This window comes from Pogona vitticeps, chromosome 14 (genome assembly GCF_051106095.1).
Source record: "Pogona vitticeps strain Pit_001003342236 chromosome 14, PviZW2.1, whole genome shotgun sequence".
NCBI lineage: Eukaryota > Metazoa > Chordata > Lepidosauria > Squamata > Agamidae > Pogona > Pogona vitticeps.
In genome coordinates, this window is record NC_135796.1 from 7,622,994 (window position 1) to 7,636,208 (window position 13,215).

At 41.3% G+C, this 13,215-nt stretch overlaps 1 protein-coding gene across 1 annotated transcript in view; it reads left to right on the forward strand.

Annotated features, from left to right (window-relative positions):
- The window catches only part of FBXW8 (F-box and WD repeat domain containing 8), a 109,801-nt gene that overhangs the window by 17,259 nt on the left and 79,327 nt on the right, over positions 1 to 13,215 (forward strand). Inside the window, exons 3-4 of the mRNA XM_020813590.3 lie at positions 3,803 to 3,967; positions 4,722 to 4,810. Of these exons, the coding sequence (XP_020669249.3) occupies positions 3,803 to 3,967; positions 4,722 to 4,810 (254 nt within the window). The remainder of the gene's footprint in view (positions 1 to 3,802; positions 3,968 to 4,721; positions 4,811 to 13,215) is intronic.

Here is a 13,215-nt window from a genome sequence, read left to right on the forward strand (position 1 = left end):
TGATTGTATATCAACCTACCATTCTAACTATTTTGTGATCATATATTTAGTGACCACCCAGTTTCCCAGTGCTTTTATTTTCTTTTTCTTTTTCTTTCTTTTTTTTTGGATTCATCTATTCTGTTAACATTGTGGGTTTATGTCCTGTTTCTTAATAAAGTCTTTAAAACGTAAACTTAATAATAAAATGTAATAAAGTCTGATACTTTAATTTCCAAAGTTGAGATATCAGACTTGATCTCATCAAACTTCTTGCCCAGATATAATGCTTATAAACTTCTCAAAGCTTTCTTTTAATAGAGAAGACTGGGTTTCCTGCATCAGTCTTAATGGTATGGTTTCTAATTCTAGACTTCCTTTCTCCACCCTGGAGAAATTCTCCAAAGAGGATGCAACCTAGGTATAATAAATATAGTCCGTGTAGCTTCACTTCAGATATCTATCTATGTCTAAGTTTAGAGGGGAAAAAAAGAGAGAAAGAAAGAGGCAAAACTGGCTGGTTCAACGTTCTGGGCTGCTTTTCAGACCTTGGGTAGAGGGAGATAAGATAAAGTTTGTGGAATGTAAGCTCCTGGAGGAAAAAAAAAGAAAGAAAAAGAAAGGTCTCTTCCAGCGTCACAGATTTTCATAAATGACATAAGTTAAAATAATAAAAATAGTATAAATAATAAACCCCAGATAAAAAAATTATTCTTTCAACTCCTCCCCCATCCACTCTCAACAAAAGAAATACAGTGGTGCCCGGCATAGCAACGATAATCCGTTCTGAAAAAATCGTCGCTATCCGGATTCGTCGCTATGCGGGACTAAAAACCCCATAGGAACACATTAAAACACCTTTAATGTGTTCCTATGGGGGAAAAACTCACCGCTATACCAAAATCGTCCATACGGCCGCCATTTTCGCCGCCCGGTATGCGAGGAAACCGTGCAAAAACGCAGGTGGCCATTTTGGAACTGCCGATCAGCTGTTTTTAAAACATCGCAATGCGAAGATCGGGAAGCGAAACGCATACCAATCATCACAATGCGATGTTTTGCCATTCAAAACATTGCAATGCAATCTCATTAGCGATCGCAAAAAAATGTGTCGCTATGTGGATTCGTCGTTAAACGATGCGTTCGCTATGCAGGGCACCACTGTAAAATCAAGAAGAAAGGAAATCAAACCCCAGTCTATTTCTTTTTATAATCCAGTGTGTCACTCTGAGCCTGAATAATCTTCATTAAGTAAGCTTCCAGTGGGTGTAGGCAACTTCTGAATTATTAGGATTGTTCAATAATATTCACTAGTACTGGACAAGACTAAGGGGGAACTTTACAGAGAGATAATTTAGCCTCTTGTTAAAGATCTCTTTTTAACAAGCTTCCATGTTCTATATTCCTCCTGTCCTCTTCCACAGTCCGCTTCTTCACTGTTCAATGTTCAGTCTTCCAGCCTACTCCCACCTATCTTCGTATACCACAGGAACTTTATAAATGTTCAGCCCAAATATAATAACACAGTAGATTTGCTTACAGTAGTGTCTGTAGATCTTGAATATAATTGTGTGTCCATCCTCCTCCAGCCTTCTGGACTGCATCAATTTCTCAGACCTGCATGGAGTCCTGCTGAAGAGAATGCCAATCTTCTGGGATAGGGAGGTAGCAACTAGCTCCCCCAACCTTCTCAGACAGCACTTCTCTTCTTTTGGAATATATTTTCCTCTCCTGGAAAATTATTTAGGCTATCTCAAGCCTACAGAACCTCCATCAGTGGTTACAAATGAGATAAAACTAATCTTGGCCCCGCCTCTGACCTCATAATATAGGGAAGTTTAATGTTTTTCTAAAGTTTTAATATTGTTGTATGCTGCTCAGAGACCATTGCTAATGACATGGCTAAAAATCGTCTAAATAAATAAATGACATATTCAAAAGAGATAAAAGGATGATAGATTCCTGTGAAGAGGAATCTTATTATGAAGAACCTGCAATTCTAGAAAGTGATGCGAAACTTGTTCTGAAAGCACGAGGAAGAAATAAATCACGAGGGATAGATGGGATACCAATAGAAATATTTTGGCCATTCATACACACACAATATGACATTTATCCTAATATGCTGTGTTTCTGGATTGTAAATGGCTTAAGTGGGAGAGAGATGCAGCTGGTATTACATTGGAGTGATTTGTTCCTTATGCTGCACAATGACAGGTTGAGATTTGGGAATGAGTGAAAGGAAGAACATGAATAAGTAGTGTAGGTTCCTGAAACATTTTTAATTATTACAGGAGGGGAAATAGGTGGAGTAGGATGCCAATGCTAGAAAGCCTGGGCATGGATGGCATCTTGCTGCACCACTTCTAGCATGTGGTGTCTCCTACCTCTCTTTGCCTATTGATACATGCTGGCCTGCTGCATCTATTCCTGCACCTCTTCCTGCTGATCCGTGTATGTTTCCTACACTCATGTCTTTCTTTCATTGCACATTCAGCTTGAAGAACAAAAGAGGAAAAACAACCTTACTTGCTCAAAAATAGACTTTCAGAAGGGTCTATCGCAGGATGCAACAAGAATGTGAAGAACCAACCTCATTGTCCTTCCTTAGGGGGTAGACAGCGTGCAGTCTATAGGGGTTCAAATAAGTTCTCCAGCACCCCCCTAAAAAAAACTTGTCTCAAAAAGTCAATTTGTTCCCTGAAGGGTACATGATAGGCAATTTTGCTAAATTTTGAGGGGTTCTAACATCCCTGGGTCTCTCAGGCCCCATTACATTTTTGGGAGGCCACTAGAAGGTCCAAGGGGGTTAGTTTTAGTTTAAAAAACATTTTGAAAAAATATATTTGGGAGATGGAGCTGCATAAGTATGTAGAGCCTTCAAAGATTCAAGGAGGAGTGTGTGTAGTCTTCTGAAGGTCATCTACCCTGTCCTAATTTAATAAAGCCGCTGATTTTTTTATACTTGGGTTTTTCCCCCCTATTATGTGAAGGACAAGTCTATATGAAATTGTGGATATGCATTCCAGATGACGTTCTGCTTGTTGTTCTACTCAAATTTAACACTGTACTGTGGTATATATGAATAGCTGCTGAGGCTTGGCAGGGATAAGCATCTAGAAGCCTCTTCTGGGCTTTAGAGAGGACACAATACTCTCCATACATGATAGAAAGAAAATGAGATACATCCATTCCCAGAATTGCTAGAACAGGTTATGTGAAAATTAATTCCAATGGTATGACTTGAGAACAGAACATTCTTGTTTACGATTCAGTTTAAATTCTTGTGGTCAACTAAAGTTTAAGCTGATGTGTTGGAGAGTAAAATTATCACTTTTTGAAGCTATTTTAGTTGTATCTTTTTGTCATACAGAATGAAAAAAATGTAATAATTGTGTCTGTTAAATTTTTCAGTAGTAAGCTGTCCCCTTAATTTTGTTCAGTGTATTTAGAACACAAGTGTGAAAATCTGAAAAATTCTCTGCCCCACATCACTGGCTGTGTAATGAAGAAAAACTGCTGGCCACTGGGCCTATTCCAGGCTGTTAGATCCTTAGCCTGCAGTGATTCCCCAGTTACCTTGCCCTCTTTGAAGGGAAATGGACTAAAGCTTGGAAAACCTGTGGCTAGGGAGCCAACTTTACTCCTCCCTTGGAGGAAAGCAAGAGAAGATTAAACTTGTGTTCTGAAATTTGGCTGGAGTGGGTTCAGCAAAGACCTTGGCAAGAAACCATCAGATAGTGTAAGCATGTGACCCCAATCTTAGGCATTCCGGTTCTAAGAGGCTGTATGTCCTCTACAATACTTATTTCTGTCCTTGTAGGTGAGCAAAACGTGGAAAGTGCTTGCGGAAGACCAAGTTCTTTGGTTTCGACTTTGCCAGCAGGAAGGCTACTTGCTTGACAATCAAATCTCTGATTTTCCCTGCTGGAAAATGACTCTTCAAGAATGTCGGGCCAAGGAACAGGCTTTAAGGGCCAATTGGAAGGTAACAGTTTGGAATTATTCTGATGTCCATCAGAACTCTAAAGCAAGACACTGGGAAGAGCCGCTTTGTTGCTATTTGAAAGGTAGAATTGTTTGGATTAAGAGTTCAGAACATTAGTTTGGAGGGGGGATAGGAAACATTTAATTACAAAAATATGGTCATGGCTGATGAGGTTGTGAGATTTACATGGTGTAACTTTATATTACTAGATTTCAGCAACTGTATTTTTAGATCCAGTAGGATTTCTATCCTCTGTATCACAGAGATACAGGTGGCTTGCAAGGGGTTTTCATCCCTCCGCACCCATGAAGTTCAATGACTTTGAATGTACAACACTGCCTCATACATGTTCCAAAAAATGGGCCTGCATGACCCAGTCTATTTTCTTCTTCAGGGTCTCCAACATATGTGTTCTTCAGATTTAGTAGGTTCTTGTGACACTTGAGGATCTTTCATCTGCAAATACCTGTTAAAGGTGTTCAGGAACATAGGGACTGGATCAGATTACTGGCCCATCTAGCTCTGTGTTTTGTACATTGTGGTAGAAAATGCATGGCTTGTGGGCTGTTTGTGGCCCTGAAAATCTCACTTGCAAAAACAATTCAGCCACCCCTCCCACCAAAAAAGGGAAGCCTTCAGAAAAAGTGAATATCTTGTAGAATATGACAACAGAGTGCACCTTGTTTCAAATCTAGTTTCATTTTGATGTAGAACTGTAGAACTGTCAACGATATTTCCTTGTCTTTTTATGCAGAATCGCATTGGTGCTGTGAGCCAGCTGCAGTATGAACTTGGGAAAGTTCTGTGCGATGTGCATTCTTGTGATGGAGTGATTATTGCTGGGTAGGCATGTGATAATTTCCTTTGAAGAACTTTATTTTCAATCTTAACTCCTTTTGTGTTTAACACTGAAAGGTTATCTGGTTGTTGTGTAGAACTGCCATTGATGTTTTGGGAAACTCCCTCTATGGGAGGGGTGACTCTCACCACGAAGAGTGAGGTTCGCAGTTTGGGGGTCCATCTGGATCCAGCGCTTACTATGGAAACCCAGGTAGCCTCAGTGGTCCGCACTGCCTACTTCCGTCTTTGAGGATTGCCGCAGCTGTGTCCCTATCTTGATGTTGGGGCGCTCACCACTCTGGTCCATGCACTTGTAGTCTCGAGATTAGACTACTGTAATGCGCACTACGTGGGGCTACCTTTAAGATTGGTGCGGAACCTTCAAATGGTACAGAATGCAGTGGCCAGACTTACTTTCTTTCTTTCTTTCTTTCTTTCTTTCTTTCTTTCTTTCTTTCTTTCTTTCTTTATTTATTTATTTATTTATTTATTTATTTATTTATTTATTTATTTATTTATTTATTTATTTATTCTCACTGGGGTGAGAAAGCATCATCATATCTCCCCTACTCTGGTTGTCCTGCATTGGCTGCCCATTCATTTCCGCATTGATTTCAAAGTGTTAACAATGACATATAAAGCCCTAAACTGTTTAGGACCTCAATATCCAGCGGAACGCCTTCTCCCACCTAGATCTACCCGAATCACTTGCTTTAGCCAGGATGGGCGGCTGAGGGGCCTAACGCCGAAAGAGGCCCAGAAAGAAAGAACAAGAAATGGGGCCTTCTCGGCAGTGGCCCCTCACCTTTGGAACAATCTCCCCCTGGAAATTCGTCTGGCCTCCTCACTGGATGTTTTTAAAAGAAAACTCAAGACCTGGCTCTTTAGGCAGACCTTTCCTCCTGTCAATACTTAATTTATCCATTGCCATCTCTTTTTGTATTATTGTTGTTGTTCTATTTTATATTGCTATTATTTGTACTGTTGTTAGCCACCCAGAGTAAACTTTGGTCTAGATGGTAAAGGTAAAGGTTCCCCTTGACAATTTTTGTCCAGTCGTGTTCGACTCTAGGGGGCGGTGCTCATCTCCGTTTCCAAGCCATAGAGCTAGCATTTGTCCGAAGACAATCTTCTGTGGTCACATGGCCTTAGACACGGAACGCTGTTACCTTCCCACCGATGTGGTCCCTATTTATCTACTCGTATTTGCATGCTTTCAAACTGCTAGGTTGGTAGGAGCTGGGACAAGTGACAGGAACTCACTCCGTCGCGTGGATTCGATCTTACAGCTACAGATCTATAGACCTTACAGCACAGAGGCTTCTGCGGTTTAACCCGCAGCGCCACCACGTCCCTAGTCTAGATGGGTGAGGTATAAATTAAATAAATAAATAAACTGAATTATAGAATCACAGAGTTGGAAGAGACCACAGGGGCCATTGAGTCCAACTGCCTGCCATGTAGGAACACCATCAAAGCACTCCTGACAGATGGCCATCTAGCCTCTGCTTAAAAACCTCCAAAGAAGGAGACTCCACTACATTCTGAGGCAGCCTATTCCACTGTTGACCAGCTCTGACTGTCAGAAAGTGACAATCTAATTGTGGCTTATTTCGTAGGATGACTTTCAAGCTATGGTTCAGTGTAAGGCCACTGGGAATAGAAGTTTGGATGTTTTTGTTGCTGCTATTCCTAGAAAAGTTTCCTTTATCTAGTAAGCCGGACTGCTGTATAATGAAATAAAAATATATAGAAATCTAGAGGAAACAGGGCCCATCCTATGGCACCTTAAAGTTTAGTTTTTGCAAATCTAGTACTAGAGATACTGTATTACATCATCATCATCCCCAGCCAGTATCAAATGCAGGGGAGGATGATTAGAGTTGTAGTCCAAGACATCTAGAGTTGCCAGGAATAGAGATGGGCAAGAACTGCTGGTTTGGCTGTTTGTAATGGTTTGTTCTTTGGATGCCCAGGAATTATGTGGGTGCCTTGGCTTCCCTCTCCCATTTCCTCCGATGGACACCAACTCCGAGGCTTCTCTGCCATCTGGAAGAGGCAGGGAGGGAAGCTGGAGTGCTCATGGTGCACCTGTGTGTCCAAAGAACAAACCATTCTGAACCCCCATCTCTAGAGAGGAACATTCAGTGATGTCTAATCCATAAAAGCAAAAACCATGATAAATCTGCTTTAAAGATCTGATTCTGTTGTTAAAAAAAGTGCCTATGCCTCTGAAAATTCATAATAGATGTAGTGAAAATAAATTAAAATAAATGTTCAAAAATCTGGGGGGTTTTTTGGGTGATCTCACCAGAGGTGCTAGATAAAACAAACAAAAATGCCAGTATTTTGGGAGAAATGCTTGTGCCATATTTTGACGAGGCAATTTGGAAAGACTCTCAAAGTAACTGTGAGCGAGAAGACAAGAAGGAAACACCTCTTGCCGGAGTGCTGTCCATTCCAGCGGAGGAGGGAAAGAGAGAAAGAAATTCAGGAGTGATAGCTCTCCTGGAGATAACTTTGACAGACTCTGTCAAGGGGGCCAAAGAAGGAAGAGCCGTTGAGGGCATGAGGGGGATGGAAGAGTTGAAGGAGCAAAGGCGGGAAATGAAGGTGAAGAAGGGAACCAATCAGAAGGAAGAGACGAAAAGGTTGGCGAGGGGGAAGAGGAGAAAAGGGCAAGTGAGGAGGAAGCGGCAGGAGCAGCAGTAGATTAGGAAGAGAGGGAGAGGAAGGAGGAAAACCTACCTCCAGGATGGGAATGGATCTGGTTGGAAAACCCCTGGACCCATAGGTGGGAAAGGCTGATCATTCCCAGAGAGGAAACTGGTCACAGGTGGAGAGCAGTCATTCCCCCTAAGCCATCGTATTGGGGAGAGGCAGAAGCCAGAGAGTGGAGACAGAAATTGAGGGAAGAAGGGAGAGAGTAGAACAAGAAAGGAGAGTAAGAGCGGAATGGCAAGTGCAAGAGATGAGGAGACGACGGCCTTGGAAACCTGAGAGTTCATGGAACCTGGGGAGAGAACAAGATGGGAAGAATACCTGGGAGATGCGTCTGTGCCCTTGTTATCAGTGTCGACGGGAATGACAGTGAAAGACTGGAAGCTGGTAGAGCAACCATGGCCTTAGAATCTCAATTATGGGAACCCATTTGTTAGAGTGGAAACCCTTTTCGGACCCATTGGAAGAAAAGGAAAAAGACAATGTTCAGATTGATACTCCTAAAATAAATGTTGAGACGTTACAACTTCAATCTGTGTCTGTGTCTGAAGACGTGGGACTTCAGGAGGAGGAGAGGTGACTTGGTTCACAGCATGAACCCTCACTGTAACTAAGAGGAAAACAGAAGACTGTATTTGCACTGGGAAAGTGACCCTGAATTATCTAAAGATATTAGAGCTGAATGTGCTTTCACTGATTGTAGATTTTAAATCATTTTTATTGCAGCTTACTCTACACATTTGTTTGTTTGTTTGTTTGTTTGTTTGTTTGTTTGTTTGTATATTTATTTATTTATTTATTTATTTATTTATTTATTTATTTATTTATTTATTTATTTATTTATTTATTTATTAAATTTATACCCTGCCCCTCTAGACCATGTCTACTCTGGGCAGCTTACAACATAAAATAAATCAATATAAAATATATATAATTATAAAAAATGCAATTGCTGTATTAATAAGAAAGAATTACCAAGATGGGGTAGGATAAGGAAAGAACAAATAAAAAGGCTTAGCTGACTCGAGGGAAGGCCTGCCTAAATAGCCAAGTTTTTAACTGTCTTTTAAAAACACCCAGCGAGGGTGCCAGCTGAATTTCTGTTGGAAGGGCGTTCCACAGCTGAGGGGCCACCGCTGAGAAGGCCCGGTTTCTAGTTTTTTCCTTCCGAGCCTCTCTCGGCGTCAGGCCCCTCAGCCGTCCCTGCTGGCTATGGCGGGTGATTCAGGTAGATCTGGGTGGGAGAAGACAATCTGCCAAATATTGAGGTCCCAAACTGTTTAGGGCTTTATAAGTGATCATTAGCACTTTGAAGTCGACGCGGAAACAGATGGGCAACCAGTGCAAAGCAGCCAGAATGGGGGAGATGTGTTGGTGTTTTCTCACCCCACTAAGTAGCCTGGCTGCCGCATTCTGGACCATCTCAAATTTCCGCATCAGCCTCAAAGGCAGCCCCATGTAGAGTGCGTTACAATGGTCTAATCTCGAGATTACGAGCGCATGTACTAGAGTAGTGAGGGCCCCCCGATCAAGATATGGACGCAGCTGGGCAATCGGCCATAGATGAAAATAGGCGGAGCGGACCATGGACGCCACCTGGGTTTCTATGGTAAGTGCCGGGTCCAGATGTACCCCCAAGCTGCGAACCTCATTCTTTGCGGCAAGGGTCGTCCCCCCGAAAGAAAGGGAGTTACCTATACCGCTGATGGAAGGACCACCCACCCTCAAGACCTCCGTCTTGTCCGGGTTCAGCCTCAACCCATTCGACTGCATCCATTCCAGTACAGTCTCCAGGCAGCACTGAAGGGACCGGACGGCATCCACTGAGGTAGATGAGAAGGAGATGTAGAGCTGTGAATCATCAGCATACTGGTGACACGAAGCTCCACACCCCCTGATGACCCCCCCCCCCCAGCGGCCTCATGTAGATGTTAAACAGCATTGGAGAGATGATCAACCCCTGTGGAACCCCATAATTGAGACTCCATGGGGTCGAAACCCTCTCTCCAAGCTGTACTCTCTGGGGCCGGTCCTCCAAGAAGGAAGGATATAACTGTCTTAAAACTCCCTCTGGAGCTGGAAAATCACCACCTTCATTTGCCTGCAAGGTAGCTGCTTGTAGTTAGCAGGTTGATGTTTTCCAGTACTTTTTTTCCTTTTGCAAGACTGCGTACTAGAAATGAAGAGGACTCTTTGTTTTAACTCCATTTCATCTGAGCTATTTTTCCTGTTGTGCAGCGTATACATCTCTGAATAGGTGCGATGTATTTCTGATTGTTTGCAAACTGTTATCTTAAAATTAATCTGTTATTTAGAAGAGATATCAGTGTGGCTTTTAGTGGAGATGCTGTGGGCAGTGATTGTAGTTAGAACTAATTATACTGAGTACCCCCTTAAAATATATATGTATTTGTTTATTGTCTTGGACCTCCAAGAAATGTTTCTACAGCCTCATAATGGCACTACCTTCCTATTTATCATCAGGTTGCTTTATCTGCAATTCAAATTTTCAAATGTTTATTCTTTCAGATCTCTAAAGCAATGGATCATACTGCCATTGTTGCTATCTTTTTAAAAAGTGTTTTAAACCTGAAAATTGATTCCTAAACAAGAGGCTTGTCTCACCCACCCACTCAACTCAGTTTTGTAGTTTCTTGGTCCTTCGATAAATAGAAGCATTGATGTCATTGGAACTGTGATGTTGATAAAGTCCTGCCATAAATCAGTATGTAATATTTAACAGCAGGTGTTCATTTTAATGATACAGTTTTGTACAATTGAACTAGAGTGAATGGCTTGTGTTGTTATTTTAAAGTATTTTGCCCCATTAATTCCAGATTCTTTGAGTGGTAAAAATGAAGATAGGTAAATCAGAGAGTAGTTCTTTAATTTTTCCTTCCTTTTTTTTAGGAATGAAATTTTGAGAATTGATTGTCTTTAGCTGCAAGCTGAGTTGGTATTGACTGTGTTCTCTTAAGATTCCTAATCTTTCTTTATCTAAAAATGTAACCTCTAATTGCAGCATAGGTAATTCTCATCCAGTAGCTTTGCCTGAAGGACTCACTGTGCTTTCATGACATTACAACGGCAGATATTTGTGCACATCCATTCTCATTCAATATCTATTGATTTCTGAAACTAATATTGTTTGTAGTAGCTACCTGCTCACTGAGTTCTAAAGTTTGGCTGGCCATTAAGGTTTGCTCCAGTGCCATGACAAAACAGTATCCGTAGTGGTTGGCTATACTATGTAGCAGATTTTTTTTTTACCTGATCTGCTCGTAAGTTGTCGGAAGAATAATGTGAGGACAAGAGTGATGAACATGTGTTTGAGTTCAGTACAGAGATGTTCAATACAGAGAGTTCAATACAGCCTGTATTTTACAATACAAAACTGAAGTGTATGATAAACAGAACTGGTGCATAACAATATCTGGAGGGTGACTTAAAGTTGACTTGATTGCAGATGAGTAATGAACAATTGAAGACACAAGAGGGAAGCACCTGCCTCCCTTCCAATCCAATCTCACTTGCTTCTCTAATCACAAAGTGAACTTTTTCATGTGGGCCCCAAATTTAACACTTGGAGAGCTACAGAGCAGCACATAAGATTCAACTGGGAGGTGAATTCTAGTAAATGAAACAACAATCTGCATCTGCCAAATCTGTCTTCAGACCAGTTGCTGGAGGGTGCAGAAACCCCCTGTATTTGGCTATTGCCTGTCTATACTTGAGGCATGTCTTAATGCCTCAGATCAAGTTGGAACTCCATTTGTAACCCACTCACCTGGCTCTCTTTGAGCTGCTGCTGAGACACAGGAATCTTGTCTAGTGGTTTCAAAACTTGTCTCTCCTAAGGATGTTTTAGCTGACACTATGATTTGCAGTGGTAAAAATTCACAACATTTATTTTATTTTGTTATTGCAGTGGAGATGCTAGGGAGAGAGAGATACCTATGGAATTTTTTTATCACCATTACTTTAATGTGCCAAATTAAATGACCTGATGTCTTACCTGGAGTGGTGGTCCCATTGGCATCTCCAGGCAGCAAAATGTATTCATTTGGCATTTATTGTAATTTTAATACAAAATGTATTACAGTGCCCATCATACCTGACTACTGATTATACTGGATCCTGCTTGGAATGATGAAAATTGTAGTTCAGCAGCTCCCTCAGGCAGAGAGATTTGCCATTCAGAATAGTCTTATTCAATATCCCAGTTATGGGCAAGTCAAAAGTCTCTGTGAAGGTCAGGCATCAAAGGCAACAGAACCTGCTTATAACTTACTAGTCCTGGTCATAATTTCTAATAATGCTGAAATAATACTGAAACATTGGTAATCATAGGATTGTAAAGCTGAAAGTGATCCCAATTGCCATTGAACTGAGCTCCTGCTAATTGAGAAAAATCACACTGAAAGTATCCCTCACAAATGGTTGTCCAACCTCTGTTTTAAAATCTCCAGTGAAAAGAGGCCAGCATCTTCTGAAGTAGTCTTCTATTATCAAGCAGCTATTACCGTTAGGAAATTCTTCCTTATGTTTAGTCAAAGTCCCCTTTCTCATCACTTGGATCTATTAATTTGGTCCTATCATCTGGAACAACAGAAAAGAAGCTTGCTCCTTCCTTTCTTTAAATGCTTTTGGTGTTTTCTTTAATTTGAACAGAGATCAATTTACATGGATGTGAGGCCCAGAGTTTCTCCCACTGGTGTTCTGGGATATAAAGGGACAGATCTGTTTCTCATGCAGGTTTGGATCCTGTTAAAATATTATATTGCACATCCATTTAAATCACAAAGGTACTCACCATTTTGCCCTCTTTTTCTTTTCCACACAAATGATTTTAGACTTGACTAGTGAGCATGATGTCCCTTTTTGTATTATTATTTTTTCTGAAAATGTTAATATTTGTCTTGGAACCAGGTGGGTTTTAAATCATTTGGTTTCTACCTGATTTGCACATCCATTAGTAGCTTTACTTTTTGAAGTTGAGCTGTCACCTTCTATATTCCTCTTTCCTTCCAACTTGCAAGCTCTGCTACTTCATTTTTATTGCCCAGTTGTGCTAATGTGGCGAATAAGGTGCCTGGAGAAGTGTAAAGTGTTTTGTCCATTTTTTCCAGTCACTGATAAATGGGCCAAGTTACCAACTTTCAAGGTATGTTTGTTTCTCCTTTGTGGTCTCTGTGAATGCATACTAATGGGTTAATCTGCACTTGAGCAGAGCAGCCTCGGAAGCTTCTATAGCTTTTAAGCACTTGGTGCCGGGACCTCCCACCTAGGTTATATCACCGCCGAACACCCAGTGCTTCAGTTCTGTTTAGTGCCGCTGCTATAGCAGCGTCATTCTGAGTTTCTCTCATCTCGATTGTTCCCTTTCCTAAAAAAAGATTGGATTGGACCTCCCTCATTTGATTTTCGGACAGGACTGTTTACTCTTTTGTCTTGGGAGTTGGAATTAAAACATACAACTGAGTTTTGAGGCATGTATGGCCTCTAAAATAATGTTCAAGCGCTGCATGGCCTGTAATGCGAAAGTGCCTTCCAAAGACAGCCATTCGAAGTGCCTGTTTTGTTTGGGGAGGGGCATTAGCTGGCCTTGTGCGCTCACTGCAGGGCCTTTACCAAGCCTGCCCTAAAGTGCAGCCAAGACAGGCTGACAGCGTTCTTGTGGTCAAAGT